At 41.1% G+C, this 20,710-nt stretch overlaps 1 protein-coding gene across 4 annotated transcripts in view; it reads right to left on the reverse strand.

Moving 5' to 3' along the window:
* Window positions 1-20,710, reverse strand: part of ROR1 (receptor tyrosine kinase like orphan receptor 1) — a 409,050-nt gene that overhangs the window by 12,795 nt on the left and 375,545 nt on the right. For 3 of the 4 annotated variants that reach the window (XM_032303565.1, XM_032303568.1, XM_032303567.1), the window contains exon 8: window positions 5,655-5,866. In XM_032303565.1, the coding sequence (XP_032159456.1) occupies window positions 5,655-5,866 (212 nt within the window). Of the gene's footprint in view, window positions 1-5,600; window positions 5,867-20,710 lie in introns of all 4 variants that reach the window. The other variant, XM_032303569.1, reaches the window with a different exon arrangement.

The raw sequence follows: 20,710 nt of genomic DNA on the forward strand, positions 1-20,710 counted from the left end.
TAATATAGCCACTTCTAATACTCATTCTCCCCGGAAGTCCAGTTTCTATAGACACAGATTGGAGGCGAGGCTCTGTCCTGGACAGCCTCCCAGCCCGAACTCTCAGACCCTCTCCACCCTGAAGGATTTTACCCAGGGTGTCAACAGGGTGTGGGCAGGGGCATTTATGCGAACGGAGTAGGAATGTAATACCAGAGATGTCCAAAGAGCTACCTATATTATCTTTGCTGTACTGCTTCCCTTGCTTCTGTCCTCACCCTAGGTAACATAGCCTCCTGGATCCTAGAGTTTCTTCACAGCCCACATTTTCCTGTGCACGGCACTTGGGAGTTGATTAAAATATTTGTGGTTGTTCATATTAGCAAATGTATCAAAAATAATAGTAACTTCTAGCTATCGAGTACCTGTGAAGTACCAAATATGCTATCTCAAGGTGCCAAAAAGATCAGATGTGGGGGTGATCTGGTTGTGACTTCTGTCACCCCCTTGATCACCAGGGTTGATTCGGCTGATCTGGCTCCCTTGGAGCTTTCTCCCTCGCCTTCTTCCTTCCCTCGGTGCTCCATGCACACCCCCCATCCCGAAAACATCCAAATAAGAAAAAAAAATCTTTAAGTACTATTTGTATCCTTGTTTTATAGGGGAGAAAAAAATGTTCAGAGAATTTGCTTAAGACCTCATGGCTGATAATCAATGGAGCTGAGATCCGTTAATCATCTCTCTCTCTCTCCTTACAGTACTTGCCCTTTGGAGTGCATCAAACTACCTCCCAGAAATCGACCAAGAAAATGTGGCTGGAAAGGTAGTTAGGCCCAGAGAGTATGGATTCTTAGGAACAGGGAGGAAGAATTTTCTAACTTGAGATTGGTCCTTCCAGATTGGGGAATTTATATCAAGTGGGAGCAAAAGCAATGCTAGAGGATGAAATCGGCATGAGAGAGAGAGTGAGAGAAAGAAAGAGAGAGAGAGAGAGAAGAGGGGGAGGTGGGAGAGAGGAAAAGAGGAACGGAAGGAACTAGTGAAGGAAACAGAGGCGATAGGAGGAAAGCCAAGAGAAAAAGTATTTCAAGATGGTGGTTCAGAATATCCAAGGCTCCAGGAAAATTAAGGAGGATAAAGACTTGGAAAAGGCCATTAGACTGAATTACATCACTGGGGATTCCCTAGAGGGCCCTGTCAATAGAATGATGAGCTCAGAAGTCTGGGGGTCAAAGGCTTTAAGGAGTGAGTAGTAAAGCTATTGAGGACATTTTAGCACTAAATGTGGTGACACTGGGTAAGGCCAGGGGTTCCAAGGGGGCAGCAAGACCACAGCAGAGCTTTTTAGATGGAAGCAGATTACTGGCAAAGAGGACAGGTCCAGAGAAGATCATCAAGTGTCAGTACATTCAGCAACTACTTTGGGTGGAAAGGATAAAGGGAGAGGAACTGCCTGGAAGTGAAGAAACAGAGAGGTTGGCAAGAGATGAGGGTACACTGAGAAATAAAATAGAGTCACCAGCTTCAGAACACGTGGCAAATCCTGCTTTCTACCAAATGTTCCTTATACCAGCCTGGAGCTGCCGAGTCTGACCCACAGCCTATTTGGGCTTTGGCCGTGGCCCTCCCCAACCTCCAGCCCACTGTTCTTTGTCCCCCATCCCCAAACTCCTCCAACTCTTAACTTCTCAGTGTCCCATGTAGGTGAGTCACAAAGGGAAGGACAGAAGCCCCCACCCCCTCTGCTGTGCTCAAGTGGGAGGCTCTGGCACTTTCTCACTCCCCAGGAGAGTGCTCCACAGCCTTCTCTCCCCTGCAGACACTGCCCTGTTTTTCAGACACATGACTACTGGGGAGTGGAGGGGGAGGGGCGAAAGAAAAGAATCCAGGAGAACGGAAGTTAGGGTTTCCCAGGATTCTTGGAGAAGGTTCATTTTCCACAGTACCCTTAAAAAACACCCACTCAGATCATAAAATTTGTAATGCAATACAGAAAAGTCCTACTTAGTTCACACATCACTAGAATACTCATCAGGGGATTTTACAGAGGGGAAAGAGAAGGTTATCTTGTCCCACCGAATGGCTTGAAATCTCCTGCTGAACAGAATAAAAGGAAAACAAATGAACAGTACCTTACACTAACAGGGTCTACATCATTCTCTGAACAACTGAGAAATGTGAGACTCACAGAGGCCAAGTGACTTCTCAGGGCCATGGGGGGTGGAGGAGGTAGGAGCAGGAGGAACATCTCCATTTCCCGACTGTTCATGGCTCCACACTGAGGTGTCTCTCTGGTCCACGGACTTCCTTTCCCCACAAATCAGCAGGAAACTCAAATCTCATGGAGGTCTAACTTTCAGCCGCCTCACCCACCTCTCCAGGGTCTCAGGCTGGGTCTTTCAACCAGTCTGACTGCTCTTGTGCCCTCTGAAAGGCTTCTAATCTCCCTGAGGAGACTCTTCCTAATCCAAACACTTGGGGGGGGTTGGTTTTAGCAGCTCAGCAAGTGTAGAGAGATAGAAAGAGTTTAAACCCTCAAGGGCATGTTCATTTGGATCAATAAAAATTCTGGAGCCTCTAACTTTTGAATTGACCAGGGGAAAATAAGAGTAAGGCTCAGGCATACCAGTTTCCATACTTTATTCTTTAACATCCTGGCCCTCCAAGTATCCTTCTGATTTTACGCTGGTAGGGTGTTTGTTTTCAGGACTTCCCCCACCCGCCCCCCTTTCTTTCTTATGTGTGTTCCTTCCTTAGCTTTTATAGGTACATGTAATATTTATGTGTCAGTGACCTTTCAAAGCACTTTTAGAGATTGGCTGTTTACAGTTAGGAATTTTCTTTAAGGTCTACGAAGTCCTTTGTGCTTTTTCCAGGAAAGGCACTCAGTAAGAACCAAAACAAACAACAGAATAACTCAAATTTGATTGGAGCCAAATCTCTTAAGAGAGTAAGAGAAAAAGAGTGAGCATTTGTTTTTGTTGTTTCTTTTGCCCTCCTCAACCCCGTCAAAGATACTCGAGCTGTTCCTACTTAACAGTGTGGTTCGGAGTTACTTGAGAGCTGTTTAAGGCTAAATTCTAAGCCTTGGTGGAGAAATCTTGGCACTGGGAGATTTTGCAAGGGAAACCTCAGAAATGATGAAAACAATGTTTACTTCACTAAGTCTTTGGGAAAATTTGTCCCAGTATATTTTATTATTTAAAAAATTTTTTTAAAGATTTATTTGACAGAGCACCAGTAGGCAGAGCAGCAGACAGAGGGAGAGAGAGAAGCAAGTTCCCCATGAAGCAGGGAGCCCGATGCGGGGCTCGATTCCAGGACCCTGAGATCATGACCTGAACCAAAGGCAGACACTTAACGACTGAGCCAGCCACCCAGGTGCCTCTGTCCCAGTATATTTTACATTTTTCTCTACAGCCATATAAGGTAGGGGACTATTACTGCTCTGACCAAATTTCACATGCCTTTCTTTGGCAGAACTGGAGCTATACCATTTAGACGTGTGATGGTTACACAAGCCTCTTAAAAATTTATCACAAGGCAGGGGGATGCCTACAGTCAGCATTCAGCCCAAACTGACCAAATGGAATCATATTCAGTATTGCCTGCCCTCTTCCCACTCACATCTGTATTCTCGAACAGCTGCAAGGATTAAATGAGACCATGAATATTAAAGCTCCTAGTACAGTTCTTGACAATTTGTATCTCCCTCAACACACTTTAGCTTTCTCCATTTATGCCACAAAGTTCTATGAGATCTTTCTTTGAAAGACTGCATAAGTCCAAAATGTCATGCCTCTTGGACACCATGCTTTGCAAAGCAAACCTCTGCTAATAATGGAATTAAGTTGCACATGGAGGCTGACCTATGCAACTGACAGTTTTCCCAAATGGAAAGAACTCTTCCCGTGGTTCCTGCCGCAGCCCAGAGGAGTCTGTTCTGAGAGGAGACGGTGGCTGCAGCAAATGACTGCTCTAAGCCAGCTGACCTAGGTCTCTCTCCTGTCCACAGTTCTGGCGTTTCTAAAGTTTCTCAATGTTTAATAACAGAAATGACAGTTTCTCATAAGGAAACACCATCACACCAGAACTTTCAAGCCTGGGAAGTGTAAAGGGTCAGCTGGGTGTGAGCTCCTGAATGTGCAGTATTAACCCTTCTCTTTTCTTCAAGTCCCTTGTGAGGATTAAATGTGATGTTCTCTAACATGCTGTAATGGATGTACGCTGGCTAGCAGGCAGCTAGGATGTCACAAAAAAGGAACCGCCACCTCTACCTGTCCCTCCAGCCTACTGAGTGAACCTTGTAGTCTTCAGGGTCTCTAGATTTGCTTGTTCACTGTTGTTTTTTTTTTAATGGTAAAGATTCACACTGAAGAGAACTGTGGTTTCACTTGAGACAGAATAATTAAAAAATGAATTTTTAACATTTAAGAAATCCGAAAATCTTACCAACAAATATGAGTACAACAGAAAAAATATATATAAGACTTTTTAAATGAAACAAACAAACAAAAATCTAACTGCAAAGCAGACTAAAATCAAATGAGGACTATGAGTCAGTCCCAATAGGCAACTCTACTAATTATTTCGAAGGATTAGTTAATTTCAGTGTAAAGATATTTTTCTCTAAGATTTTATTAAAGAGATGCAGCTTCTTTATGAAGGTCAAATGAGTAATACAGTCACTAGCCCACAGAGAAGATAAATATTTGTAGAATGAGTGAATGAATGGCCTATGGAGTTGGAATAAGAAGAAAAGACAAGCTTTTGGGATGTCTTCTAAATTATTTAAATGAAATTTCTTTGCTGAGAGGCCTAAGGATTGAGGTTCTGGCTTTCTGGAGAGAAAGCCTCTGTTGTATTTCGGCTTCAACATGTGGTGTGTGTGCTCTGTTTAAGGTAAGGACCGGTGACCCTGGGTTCATTGCCAAGACCTGGAGCAACCCACGTGTTGAGAGATAAGGAGGAAAAACGAAAAGGAAGTGGGCTGATTTAGCACAGAGATGAGAAGGCTAAGGTGGGCGATCATAAAACAGCATTCAAAGAGTATAGGAAGGACAACACTTCTCTTTAAATATGTTTAAATCAAAGAGAAATGGATTTTGGTTAGGCATTAAACCTAACTGAGCTCCTAGGTTAGGACTTAGGTTTTGTTGCTGTGGCAAAAAAGCACATCACATAAAACCTACCGTTCTTCAGTGCTGTTGTGCAATAAAAAGGAGTTTTGGGACAGTGAACTAAGTCAACTATTTTTTTTTTTCCTCTGTTCATTTCTTTCAGTTTGACTGGAAGAGTTCAGTCTTTCCATCTTTGAAATTGTGAAAATAGCAAACACTTGGAATCTTTAGGAGAGATGATGTCTTAAAGATTCTTTCTAGTCCAGACTCCATGTTAAGGCAGCAATGGGGCTGGCCCAACGTGGACGTGGACACACTGATGAAAGAATGTTCCAGCTGCCTTGGGTAAAGTTAGAGACAGACAAAATTATGCTGAAAATGAATTCTAGAGCATGTAAACTCTGAGTCTAAATCATTTGATTTCGAAGCTGGGGAGGGTGCTAAGTTCTGCTTTAACCCGAAGCTTACAGAATCTGTACAGCTCCATTCTACTAATTTTACCTTGGATTTATATGCATTCAGCATTGACATCTTCACGTTTTATGCTAATTTTACCTTGGGTTTATATGCATTCAGCATTGACATCTCCACGTTTTGACCTCTGACGTGCTTTGGTTGCCTCTGGACAGGCGGGGATGAGGTCTTCTGGTTATTGCGGCAGACACAAATGAAGAAGAAGAGCAGAGCAATGGCCAGAGGAATGGCAACACTTGGCACCAGTATGTACAAGATTTCCATCTTATTCTTCTCCTTGGAATCCTTCGAATCTGGGTACAGAAATAAAAAAGAGCAAAAGTCACACTAGTTTGAATAACATGTGTAACATTACATTGCGTAGTTGAAAATGACCTCCTCTTCTGTGCGTACAAACTCACTGGAGAAAAAAGGAACCGTTACTTATTACAATTTGTTTCTATCAAACCTTCAACATAATTTATTGAAGTTTGAAAGTTTAAAGTTCAAGTGTTTAAAAATTGCAGAGGAACACTGTGAAACCTTTGCATGTGTGTGGGTCCCCGTCTGATGTTGCCTCTCTTCAGCAACAGACCTGCATTTCTCTGACACCTTCAAAGTTAAACGTCATGTGAATGGACTGTATACACCCAAGAGCATGCATGTGGACCACAGGGATCTTCTTCCTTTGGCTGCTAGCCCAGATCAACCACCACAACGAGCTCTTCTAGAAATCATGCCCTTGTCTTGGCAGGTTTGGATTTACAGGGCCAGTCCTGCGTCTTCCAGAATCAATGTCACCCAGGAATCCTAGTCCCAGGGTCCATAAAGCCACTGGCCTTAGAATATGGGGGACCTGACTTAGATGAATTCTTTTTTTTTTTTTTTTAAGATTTTATTTATTTATTTATTTGACAGAGAGAAATCACAAGTAGATGGAGAGGCAGGCAGAGAGAGAGAGAGAGGGAAGCAGGCTTCCTGCTGAGCAGAGAGCCCGATGTGGGACTCGATCCCAGGACCCTGAGATCATGACCTGAGCCGAAGGCAGTGGCTTAACCCACTGAGCCATCCAGGCGCCCCTGGGGGACCTGACTTAGAATATGGGGGGACTGACCTTAGAATATGGGGGAACTGACTTCCTGATGAACTGGGTGACCTTGAACAGATCCTTCACCTCTCGGGGCCTCACTTCTTCTCATCTGCACAAAGGAAGTATCTACTTTGGATGGTGTCTACAGTTCTCTCCAGCACAGCATCACTGAAGAACTTGCACTTTTTGAAACCCCAGAATCCTTCTTAAATGATTTCATATGAACCCAGTAATTATGAGTGCTAACACTCTGAAGTATTTTTTTGAAATCTTTTACATCTGCTCTACCATTGCTTGGGAGAGAATATAATATGTATAGGACAAGAAGCATACTTTTAAAAAATTGATTTGAGTCTGACCTTCAGATACTTTGGGCATACAATAATAAACTCTTTGACTTACCAAACAAACACAAGAATGATGGGCCATAATTAAGAGGGGTTACATAATAAATGCCCTGATCCCCAATAACCTCATCAACTATCTTGCTTTAAGAAATTCCAAAGGGTGAAAATTCAGATTGACCCCAAATTTGGAGATGATTATTTACTCAACCTAGAATTAACCATGTATCCATTCACTCATCCTCTCACATGTTCAGTAAGTCAATGAACAAAAGTTACTGCTGCCAAGCACTATTCTAGATACCGGGAATGTAAAATTAAATATGGTATGTCCTTTACCTTTCAGCAGCTCATGGCTGGGGAAAAAGAACAGAGAAAAGATAATTACAGTATGTTGTTGAAAATGCAACAAGGGACCCAGAAAGTCCCTCTAAATAGTGAGGTTACTTAGTGCATATAAATGAGAATATACCAGGAGAAAAACTGAGAGCTTCTCCACTAAGGTCAGGAGCACAGCAGGGATGACCATTATCACAACTGCTGTTCAACATAGTACTAGAAGTCCTAGCCTCAGCAATCAGACAATAAAAAGAAATGAAAGGCATCCAAATTGGCAAAGAAGAAGTCAAACTATCACTCCTTGCAGATGATATGATACTATATGTGGAAAACCCAAATGACTCCAAATCTGCTAGAACTTGTACAGAAATTAGGTAAAGTGTCAGGATATAAAATCAATGCACAGAAATCAGTTGCATTTCTTTACACCAACATCAAGACAGAAGAAAGAGAAATTGAGGAGTCAATCCCATTTACAATTGCACCCAAAACCATAAGATACCTAGGAATAAACCTAACCAAAGAGGCAAAGAATCTGTACGCAGAAAACTATAAAGTACTCATGAAAGAAATTGAGGAAGACACAAAGAAATGGAAAAATGTTCTATGCTCATGGATTGGAAGAACAAATATTGTGAAAATGTCTATGTTTCCTAAAGCAATCTACACATTTAATGAAATCCCTATCAAAATACCATCCATTTTTTTCAAAGAAATGGAACAAATAATCCTAAAATTCATATGGAACCAGAAAAGACCTTGAGTAGCCAAAGGAATATTGAAAATGAAAGCTGGGGCGTCTGGGTGGCTCAGTGGGTTAAAGCCTCTGCCTTTGGCTCAGGTCATGATCTCAGAATCCTGGGATCGAGCCCCGCATCGGGCTCTCTGATTAGTGGGGAGCCTGCTTCCCCCTCTCTGTCTGCCTGCTTCCCCCTCTCTGTCTGCCTGCCTGTTCCAACTTGTGATTTCTCTCTCTCTCTCAAATAAATAAATGAAATCTTTAAAAAAAAAAAAGAAAGAAGGAAAGAAAGAAAGAAAGAAAGAAAGAAAGAAAGAAAGAAAGAAAGCCAAAGTTGGTGGCATCACAATTCCAGACTTCAAGCTCTATTACAAAGCTGTTATCATCAACACAGTATGGTACTGGCACAAAAACAGATACATAGATCAATGGAACAGAATAGAGAACCCAGAAATAGACCCTCAACTCTATGGTCAACTAATCTTCGACAAAGCAGGAAAGAATGTCCAATGGAAAAAAGACAGTCTCTTCAACAAATGGTGTTGGGAAAATTGGACAGACACATGCAGAAAAATGAAACTGGACCATGTCCTTACACCACATGTGAAAATAGACTCAAAATGGATGAAGGACCTCAATGTGAGAAAGGAATTCATCAAAATCCTTGAGGAGAACACAGGCAGCAACCTCTTCGACCTCAGCCGCAACAACTTCTTCCTAGGAACATTGCTGGAGGCAAGGGAAGCAAGGGCAAAAATGAACTATTGGGATTTCATCAAGATCAAAAGCTTTTGCACAGCAAAGGAAACAGTTAACAAAACCAAAAGACAACTGACAGAATGGGAGAAGATATTTGCAAATGACATATCAGATAAAGGGCTATTATCCAAAATCTATAAAGAGCTTAGCAAACTCAAAACCCAAAGAACAAATGATCCAATCAAGAAATGGGCAGAGGACATGAACAGACATTTCTGCAAAGAAGACATCCAGATGGCCAACAGACACATGAAAAAGTGCTCCACAGCACTCAGCATCAGGGCAATACAAATCAAAACCACAATGAGACACCACCTCACACCAGTCAGAATGGCTCATATTAACAAGTCAGGAAATGACAGATGCTGGCGAGGATGCAGAGTAAGGAGAACCCTCCTACACTGTTGGTGGGAATGCAAGCTGGTGCAACCACTCTAGAAAAGAGCATGGAGGTTCCTCAAAAAGTTGAAAATAGAGCTCCCCTACAACCCAGCAATTGCACTACTGGGTATTTACCCTAAAGATACAAATGTAGTTATCCAAAGGGGCATGTGCACCTGAATGTTTATAGCAGCAATGTCCACAATAACCAAACTATGGAAAGTACCTACATGTCCATCAACAGATGAATGGATAAAGAATATTACACACACACACACACACACAATGGAATACTATGCAGCCATCAAAAGAAATGAAATCTTGCCATTTGCAGTGACATGGATGGAACTAGAGGGCATTATGCTTAGCAAAATAAGTCAATTGGAGAAAGATAACTATCATATGATCTCCCTGATATGAGGAAGTGGAGATGCAATGTGGGAAGTTTGGGGGGTAGGAAAACAATGAATGAAACAAGATGGGATTGGGAAGGAGACAAACCATAAGAGACTCTTAATCTCACAAAACAAACTGAGGGTTGCCGGGCGGAAGGGGGTAAGAAGAGGGTGGTGGGGTTATAGACATTGGGGAGAGTATGTGCTATGGTGAGTATTGTGAAGTGTGTAAACCTGGCGATTCACAGACCTGTACCCCTGGGGCTAATAATACATTATATGTTTATAAAAAAAAATAAAAAATTATTAAAAAAAAATGAGAATATACCATACAGAGTTTTTGCTTGTACACACCTGCTTTGGGAACTTGTCATTCAGTGAAATATAGTAGTAACTAAATCACACCACCTTCTACCTACAAGCAGACTCGACACACAAAGTAGGAGGGGGAACCAAGACCTGGGTGTTGGGGCTGTGCTGTGGGTTAACCCTCAGAGAGGGTTAAGACTCAGAGGAGTAAAATCTGCTTATTGAATATAATAAAAATAACAGGTTTAATATTTACTGAGTGTCTTCTAGAACAAAATGATGTTAGCTATTATTATTAATATGGGCCAGGTACTGTTGGAAGTACTTTTCATTAACTCATTAATTTTATCCTCACAACCAACTCTTTATGAGGCAGGCGCCATCCATATGCCCATTTTTACAGGTGAGGAAGCCAAGGGGACAGAGTGGTTATGTAACCTGCCCCAGGATATGCAGCTAGTAATTCAAAAGCTGGGACTCCTCCCCTGGTTTCACAAAAGTAGGGAGGATGAGGGAGGTCTGAGTGGTGGGGTAGGAAGCTTTGCCAGGCATGTCGCTTTTGCACTCCCTACTTCATACAGTGGCAAGTGACACATAACCCAGGCATCTCTGGAGGCCATTCTGGTTGTTCTCATCCTAGGAACTATTCTTGGGTTCTTTTGTAATGACTGCCTGCATGTCTATGGGCGGATGGAGAGAGAGAAAGCGATCACATGGAAAAGTGCTTACCACAGCGCCTAACAGATCGATAGATCTTCTATACCAGGAATATAATAGATCCAGAATAGATTGTCTGTGTATCGGAGATCTATCTCTCTGTCTATGTGGACTCTTGAGAGACGATAGAACAGATTAAAGGAACTATGCATCTTCGAGTCAGAAACTTCTGAAAACTGCCCTTGTCATCATCTGTGCAACCTTCAGTAGGCACTAAGCCTCTCTGAGCAAACCCATCTGTAAAATGAGAAGTGTAATACCTATTTCATAGGGTTGTTGTAAACCGTAAATGAAAGAACAAAGGTAGTTATCTCCTCTAGTACCTACTACAACTCAGTCACTTGATGTTTTAGCCCTTACCCTTAGAGTAGAAAAGGATTCAGAGATAAAAACTTTGGGCTAGGAATTCTAAATAACCTTAATCAGGAAACAACCTCTCTGACCTCCATCTCCTCATTTACGTAAGGGGAATAATTGCTCTACCAATCTTACTTGTTTTTTTTTTTTTTTAAGATTTTATTTATTATTTATTTGACAGAAAGAGATCACAAGTAGGCAGAGAGGCAGGCAGAGAGAGAGGAGGAGGAAGCAGGCTCCCTGCTGAGCAGAGAGCCCAATGCGGGACTCGATCCCAGGACCCTGAGATCATGACCTGAGCCGAAGGCAGAGGCTTAACCCACTGAGCCACCCAGGTGCCCCTTACTTGGTTTTTGTGAGAGATAGTGTTCATGACAAAACTTCAGAAAATTGAAAACTGCCACACAGTTGTTGGATTATTAACATTATAAAAACACTTCCCAATTTCTCAGTACCTTAGTGTGTGTCGGGCTGGGGGTGGGGGGATTCCCTCTTGTTATTCTTGGATTTTCAGTGAAATCATTAGGAGGGTAACGATTACAAAGGAATGAGGTTAATTTAGTACTCATGTAACGCTAGTCATTTTTCTGGCCCAGATTTTCAGCAACAAGAGAAAGTAGGGCTCTCACCTGTCTGGCAAACAAAGGAGTCTATTCTGTACTCATTCCGTATCAGATTATTCACAGAACGCCTGCGATTGTAAACGGGAGGTCTGGGACAAATCCCCCTGTGGGTCTGCACGAGAACAAACTTCAAGAAGCCGAATTCTTTAAACACAAGCAAACTTGGCTCGTTCTGATTACACGGAGCATATGCAAATGAGCCCACACTGTCTTCTCGCCAATGGAAATAATCAAGCAGAACGATACACGGCCATGTTGGAAGTGACTGGAAACAAATTTCGGCCTAATGTCAACCTGTGATACAGCACATGTACTTCCCCACACACCTCTCTCCACTTTAGGCCAGAAGGGAGTCAGTCTGACTCAAGAAACTTCAAATAAAAACATTCCACAGAACAACTAATGTTACTCATGGAAAATTAGAAAGCTAACATTTGCTCAACCTCTTTTTAACAGCCTTGTGTTTTTATTCATCACTTCAACCAGAGACTTGGTGTCATCTCGGTTTCACATGCAGATAAATTAAGACTAAGAAAGAACAAAGAATTTGACAAAGCCAGAAAGTGGTGGAGTCTGGGTTGGAAAGCAAGCCTGTCTGTCTTCAGTGTTTCTATGCTTTCAAAATTATATTGATAATAAAAATTAAAATACTGTATGGAATTGTTCTTCATCATTCTCCTTAAGATTCCAAGGCTCCCTTTAGTGAGGGCTCAGAGCTGGTGGGGATCACACTATTAAACAGAATCACATTAGAACAATGGACTCTATTCTTACTAGTCACTTTAAAGGGTAATGGACACCCTCAGTGTATTACAATGAAAACTGGCTGAAAATTAGAATGGTGAAGATTTTTAATACTTTGAAATAGTTGTTTAAAAGTTAAATGCACCTATTAGTTACATCAAGTTAAATACTTGGGATTTTTTAAACCAATGATTTAGTCTGGATCACATGATTAATTTCCTTTTAAAAATCAACAATTGGTTATCACAGTTCACATCTGACATTCCTATTTTATTTTTACAAAGATATTCAATACTTTGATTGGTAATTAAATATAACAGAGAAAATACTTCTTTCTTATCCGGGGCTTAAAACAAGGTAAACATGATTTCTTATTCAAGAGGTACTTTCATAAAGTGAAACATCATCTAAGTTATTACTTTTAAGTTAAAACAAAAAAAATCCTTAGATCTTCAATATGGCAAAGGTGGGGGAGAAACCTTATAGGTCATTAGAATTCCAAAAATAAACAAATAAACACATTAAATTATAGTCTTACATGAAAAAATAAAAACCATAGAAAACAAATAGGAATTGCTATCATCTATTATTTGAAAACTACAAAGTAAGGGGGGTCTGTAGCAGATGGGAGCCTGCACCAGTGATATTCAAACATATGCCAGGAAGACAAAGTAGAAAACGTGTTAACTAGGTCTTCAGTTGGTATGCTAGGTCCGCCATTAGGTCTCTCAATTCAAAGAGGAAATACTAAGAAGATGATCTGTATTATGCATTCTCAAATTAATCCTTAGAAAGACTCTGATTGGCCATACATGGGGATTAAAATTTTTTTTCCTCAGCAAATTTTTTTCAAGATTTTTATTTATTTGACAGACAGAGCAAGCAGCAAACAGAGCAGCAGAGGCAGAGGGAGAAGCAGGCTCTCTGCTGAGCAGGGAGCGGATGCGGGGCTTGATCCCAAAACCCAGGGATCATGTCCTAAGCCGAACGAAGGCAGACACTTAACCGACTGAGCCACCCAGGTGTCCCTCTTCAGCAAACGTTTTAACCACAATAACCACAATGTTTTAACCACAATAAGTGCTCATTTGTGAGCACTTGAGAAAAATCTTAGTAACCAGAATCCACATGAGTTCACTAAAAGTTTCTATAAATTCTTAGGACCACAGTTTTCTCTATAAAAGGAAAGAGTTGGGCTAATCTTTTCTCTTTTATTGAAAAAAAGTTAAATTACAGTAAAAAAATAACATTTACCATCTTAACCATTTTTAAGTGTACAGTTTAGTAGCGCTAAGCATATGCAGATATTCATACAACAGATCTCCAAAACTTTTCCATCTTGCAAAACTTAAACTCTATACTCATTGGAAATAACTCTCCATTTCCCCCTCCCTCTAGCCCCTGAAAACAACTGGTCTACTTTTTGTTTCTACGACTTTGATTACTTTAGATACCTCATACAGTATTTGTCTTTAAATGATTGGCTTATTTCACTCAGTAAAATGTCCTCAAGTTTAATCTATATTGTTGCATGTGTCATACTTCCTTTTTAAGGCTGAATAATATTCCTTTGTACATATATACTACATTTTCTTTATGGATTCCTCCATCGATGGGCTTGCTTCAACCTCTCAGCTATTGTGAATAATACCATGATGTACATGGGTATATATCCAGAAGTAGGATTGCTGGGTTCTATGTCTCACTGTGGTTTTGATTTGCCTTTCTTTAATGCCTGATGATATTGAACATCTTTTCATATACTGTTGGCCATTTGTATACCTTCTTTGGAGAAATGTCTGTTTAAATCTTTTGCCCACTTTTTAATTGGGCTAATCTTTAAGTTAAAATTCAATAGGTTTTATAAAATCAAGTCTCTTTCATTTTGATAGGATTATTTTAGAGTGGTAGACCAAGCACATTTAAACTTTTAGCAAGACATTTGATCAGGTGACCCATGATATCCTTATGTACCAAAGATGGAGGGCTAGATAACAATATCATTAGATAGATTTATAATTTACCAATAAGCTGGTACCCTAATAGGGTTAATCAGCAAATCTACCTTAAATTGTAGGAAGCTAAGCTTGAGCAAACCTGCCTGTTTGACATTATCATCAACTATTCAATAATAACATATCGATCAAACTTGAAAATGACTCAAATCTAGGAAAGATATCTGACTATAGAAATAAAATTTTATTTTCATTTATTTAAGATTTTATTTCTTTGACAAACAGAGAGACAGAGTGTACAAACAGGGGGAGAGGCAGACAGAGGGAGAGGGAGAGGCAGACTCCCCACCAAGCAGGGAGCCAAATGAGGGGCTTGATCCCAGGACCCTGAGATTATGACCAGAGCTTAAGGCAGATGCCAAACTGACTGAGCCACCCAGGTGCCCCTATACCAGAAAGTTTTAGAGGCTCATACAGACAGGCTAAAACAATGACCCCAAACCAACAGTTGACGCTTTACAAATAAATATTATAGCTTACAGTTAGGTTAAAGCTCTTGTTTAAAGAAGCCCATGATTAAGTAAATCTACTAGATAATTTTTGATGTAACAGAACCAAGGAAAAAAGAGAGGAAAAAAGGCTAGTAAATTTTAATGAAGACTTGAGGCTCAGTTGGACCCAGCAACAACACCATGAAATTGCTCCAAAAATTGTGTATATGGTACTTTTAGCAAAAAAATACCCTTCATAGGCAATACTGAGTGATGATTGAAAATATCATAGTCTTTTCTACCTTTGCTGGTTTAAAAACACCAAAAAAGGTATCTTCTAAGAGCAACATTTCTAAGGAAGGCTTCAAAAAAACAGGAAACATTCAGAGGAAAAGGAAGATGGGTAAAGAAAGGTTGGAAGAGCTACATGCTCTTTAGACCAAATTAAAAATTGAATGAAGGATGTGATAGGTACCTTTAAATGTAGATAATAAAGGATTATCAGAGGTTACAGACTAGATCAGTACATTGTTCTAGACTTGTTGCTTATTAGGGTTTATTTATTTTTTTTAATTCGAAGTCCTGGCCAACATTTTTTTTTCTTTTACAACTTAATTTAATTTAACTTAATATTTATTTACTAACATATAATGTATTATTTGTCCCAGGGGTACAGGTCTGAGAATCCTCAGGCTTACACATTTCACAGTACTCACCATAGCACATACATAGCACAATGTCCATAACCCAGCCACCCTATTCCTACCCCCACCCCCAGTAACCCTCAGTTTGTTTTGTGAGATTAAGAGTGTTTTATGGTTTGTCTCCCTCCCGATCCCATCTTGTTTCATTTTTTCTTTCCCTACCCCCCACAATCCCCACCCTATCTCTCAAATTCCTCGTATCAGAGAGATCATGTGATAATTGTCTTTCTCTGACTTATTTTGCTCAGCATAAAACCCTGTAGTTCCATCCATGTCATTGCAAATGGCAAGATTTCATTTCTTCTGATGGCTGCATAGTATTCCATTGTATGTATGTATGTGTGTGTGTGTGTATACACACACCACATCTTCTTTATCCTTTTATCTGTTGATGGACATGTAGGTACTTTCCATAGTTTGGCTATTGCGGACATTGCTGCTATAAACATTGGGGTGCATGTGCCCCTTCAGATCACTACATTTATATCTTTAGGGTAAATACCCAGTAGTGTGATTGCTGGGTCATAGGGTAGCTCTATTTTGAGGAACCTCCATACTATTTTCCAGAGCTGCACTAGCTTGAATTCCTGCCAACAATGTAGAAGGGTTCCCCTTTCTCCATATCCTTGCCAAAATCCGTCATTTCCTTGTTAATTTTAGCCATTCTAACTGGTGTGAGGTGGTATCTCATTTGTATTTCCCTGATGCATGCTCAACATTTTTTTAAAATCAGGAGATTTCCCATATTGATTTTGGTTTCAGGCTTAACAAATGCAAATTTTGAGCAGAGGGATCCATCCCATAACCTCTTCGGGGTGGTGGTGAGATGTCTCTGTTTCTGAAGGTCTCTGGCAATATTCAGACAGAGGCTTGATGATTTTAATGGTTCCCCTCAAAGTTCTCTGATTTTATAAACTGAGTTGATATACCTTATTTAGGCTCCTATTGTCCTTTTGACTCTCTTGTGAAGCAAGTGATTTAAAGCTAGAGATGAATATCTTCCCTATGTGTCTTAAGATCCAGTATCAGCCTTTTCTACTCAGGTCTATGCTGAGGCTGACTTGTATGGACAGTATCAATGAGCACACTTGATCTCTGGCTTCCAGTTAGGTTCAGCCAATGGGAGACATTGGCAGGACAAGAAGAACTGCCCAGAGCAAGAAGAGTATGGTTGCCATGTTAGTTCCCAGGCTTCCGCCTTGCTGAGTTGCAGAGGACTGACTACCCCTCTCTACCAAAGGCCACAGCCTTTGGATGGACCTCTTTTCATTCTCATCTCTGCTCCACAAGGTAAGGTAACTAATCATTCCTTTGACCCTTCAAGCCTAGGATGGCAATGCCTCCTACTTCTGCTAGCTGTGGGTTCTTCACCTTGTTGGTTTCCCCTAACTCTGCCAATACCTTCATGAACAGTCTCTCTACAAAATTCTCCATGGTGTGTTTATTTGTGCCTTTTGTTTCCTGCCAGAACCGTGGCTGCCAGGAAGCCAATAGCAAAGAGGTTATTGCAGTGTTACATGAGAATTCTGTCACCAAAGGGTTAAAGTGTTAAGGAGCCCTTCCCATTGGCACAGTGTGGTGTCCCTGTCCGCCCAAATAGTTAAGAGCTTCCCAAAGCTTGTTGCTACAGCAGCTGACACCCTGGATAAGTGACTCAATATATTTTGAGAATGATAAAAAAATCTTTGAGGAAAAAATTATTTTATGGTTAAAAATGTTTATGGAACATGACTTTGTTATAAGTTTTGGGTAACTATTGTTCTTTACTTTGTCGAAAATATATAGAGACTGGAGAATAAAGTACATCTTGAAAATCTCTGTAGCATAAAAATAACTCTTCCGGAAAACTTCAAACTGTACAAAGCTGTGCTCTATTCCTCCCTCCGTTCCCCCTCCCCACCATCCAGTTCACTGTAATGTTCAATTTTGGTTTGAAGAAATGGCTGAAAGACAAATTGCCTTACAACAGGTCTTCTATGAAATATGGGAGAAGGCTGCTGACAGAGTGAGTTAAAAACTCTAGTGTTCGCAATCTGGAAAACATCTGCCTTGCCCCGAACTGTAAACCACCACATTGTAGAAAATGGTTTGTGACAAAGCAGAACCCAGGGCGGGTGTTTGTAAGGTTATGGGACAAGTCAGGGCTATTCAGGCACAGAACTGGGCGCTGTGCCCTTTGGCAAACTGTTGCAAGCCGAGGACTTAAAAGGAAATACGAAAGTAATAGGCCAGGTACGAAAAGTGCCCTTGGAGCCAAATGACCCCCACTTTTCTTATCGGTGGGCGCTCAGTGGAGAAGTTGGTTGAGGAGTCAAAACCATAGCACTGCTTAGAAGTTCTAGCTCTTTGGTAGAGGGAGAGACCCTTTATTGAGATCTCTTGGGCATGCCAGGCCGGCTGGCGAAAGAAATGTGGCCTCTGGACTTAATCTAGAGTAAAATAAAGGGCCAAGGTTTGACTATGAAAGCACTAATACAATCAAGATTCCACCTCCCTATACAAGCCAAGAGAGGAACAAATGGGGCACCTCAGTGAGTGGGGGAGAGAGAAAAAAGAGGTCACCTGGTAGAATACAGCCGAAGTAAAATGGTCAGATCCTGCAAAAACTGCTCCCAGAGAAACTGGCATTTTCCACAGTTCTGCCTCAGGGCTGTGTCGAAAAGCAATGATAAGGGCTACAGTGAAACTGTGAACCTGGGAGGTGTGTCTAGGTGCCAGTTGGAAAGAACATAGGCAAATGTTTCTTTTTCGACGTAGTTTCCACCCAACCCACAGTATTTGGCTTGGAAGGTGGCCACAGTGACTAGAGGTAAAGGCATAGTGAATGAAGGTTTGCAGGCAGGCTCTCAGGGAAAATGGCCAACTCTGAGGGCTGGGGACCTGGGGCTGCCGGGAAGGGAGGAGAACTGGATTTAACGGGAAACGGGTAGACGCCGTGAGCCTTGCACGGAGCTGCTGGGGGAGCTAGTCCTCACTGGGGCTGAGGCTGAGGCGAGCAACTAGAATCTCTCAGAGTAGATGGCTAGGAGCCCTGCATGTGTGGAGCTGCGAACAAGAAAATCAATGGACAGCATCCCAACGATCTAGAGAGTCCCTAATGATCAAAGGAAAGAGGAAAATGAGAAAGGAATGTTTATTCCTCCGAATCATCTAGAATTTGTTCTTGAGGCAGTTGTGCTACAGTAGACAGAAGACTGGACCTGTAGTCCTATGGACCTGGTTTTAATGTTGGCTTTACGAAAAACAACATGGCCTCCAGTTCTCCATCAGTAAAATGGAGAAGATTCCTTTATCCTGCAGTTATTATGAGGATTCATTCATTCAACACATTTTATTAGCATCAACTAAGTCAGAGGCCAGATGCTGGTGTTACAGAATAGACAGCAGCCATTAAGACAATGCCAAGTGCATGACAGCGCACAGAAACGTTGGGAGCTATAAAACAGTCCTTAATATGATTCATATTTATTCCAACTGACTGTCTCACCAGATTGTAAGCTACATGAAGGCAGGCTTTCATCTACCCTATCCACAAAGTCTGAGGCATAGTAGAAACTCAACACATACTGAGTTTCTGTGAATAACTAAATAAGTAACTAACCATTCTGATTGTTAGATGCCTCGGATAAGAAGGAAAAAGACAGGGACTGGAAAAGACAGGGAGAGGTCAGGGACAGGTCAGGTCTTGCCCAAACTATCTTTGGTTCTTTCCCCTCCTCCAAGCATTACCTGGCACAAGCAGAGAGTCCTGGCGGAGCCAATTCCCAGAGTTCACAGCAGACATATTTGGTTGTGTTTAACTTTATGTTCTGTCTTAGAGTGAAAGTTTGCAGATAAAACGGTCTGTGGCAGGCCATTCCCAAATGCCTTTATTCTAGAAAGTACAACAAAGGCTCACATTCTGCATTTAATTAGGCCTATACTTCTTTTAGCCTTACTTAGTTGAAACGAAAACAAAAGTTATCAGTAGGAAAATGAGAAACCACATGGAGATTTTGAAATCTCCTTAATTCTGACTTAACTAAAGAATGCAAGAACATTCCCGTGAGACTCCATCGCATTTGCGAGGGAGAAGGAAAAGCACTCATTTTAAATATGCCCCACAAGCTTTCAGCTCACTGTAGGATAAAATGTTACTCTCAATATTTATCTATCTATCTATCTATCTATCTATCTGACACACAACTACTGGCTATAGGTTGGAATCCTAGTTTAATTCTTACTAACCATGTGGCATTGGACAAGTTACTTAGTCTGAGTCTCAGTTTTCTCTTCTTGGGTAGAATAAAACCCAACTCACAGGGCTAGAAAACTATTATAAATGACATAATGCATAAAAAATACCTTTTAGTATGGTCTTTGACTCACTGTAACCACTCAATAAATGGCAATTGCTGTTTAATGTTATTGTTTTTCTATAGTTTAAATGGGATAATTCCTATCCAGTCTCAGGGTTCCTACACCCTGGCATTGTTGACATTTTGGGCTGGATAATTCTTTGTATGGGTCCATCTGTGCATCTAGCTTGTTTAGCAGCACCTCTGGACTCGACCCCCAGATGCCAGAAATAACACACAACCCCCCCTTCCCAGGAGTGATGACCAAAATATCTTGAGACACTGCCAAATGCTCCCTGGGAGACAAATCTTCTGTCATTTGGGAAGCATTGCTATAGAACAAAGAGCAGTGAGTGGTCCTAGAGAGAGGAGAACTGGTTTCTGTTAACTGATTTGTGATCTTGGGTAAGTCCTACCACTTCCTGGGCCTTGGTTTTCTCATATGGTAAAAGAGGGTGGGAAATTCCTACTTTCTCTTTCAGAATTTTTCTAAGAATGAAGAGAGAAAGGAAATCAAATGCTTGCAGGAAGTGTTTGAAAAGTAGGATGCTATTATGACTAAGTTGCTGGAGGTGGTCTATCGAGGGGCAATTCTGAGAAGACTTGCCCAGCAACATCCCCTGTTGCCCAACAGCTGATGGCAACCTGCCTTCTTCCTTAATACTTCCCCTCCCAGCAGCTGCTCCTTGATCAACGTCAAGGATTCCCTGTGCCTTTAATGGATGTACTTGTGGCTTGGCTTGAAGAATTCCAGAGGAACTGTTTCCTTTCAACGTGAAATGCAAATGCTCTTTTTGATAAAAATTATTATTCTAAGTGCCGGAAACTGCCTTGTCATCTCTAGATTGAGTATTCGTCTAAATTTATCTCTCAC

This window comes from Mustela erminea, chromosome 10, assembly GCF_009829155.1.
Source record: "Mustela erminea isolate mMusErm1 chromosome 10, mMusErm1.Pri, whole genome shotgun sequence".
Classification (NCBI taxonomy): domain Eukaryota; kingdom Metazoa; phylum Chordata; class Mammalia; order Carnivora; family Mustelidae; genus Mustela; species Mustela erminea.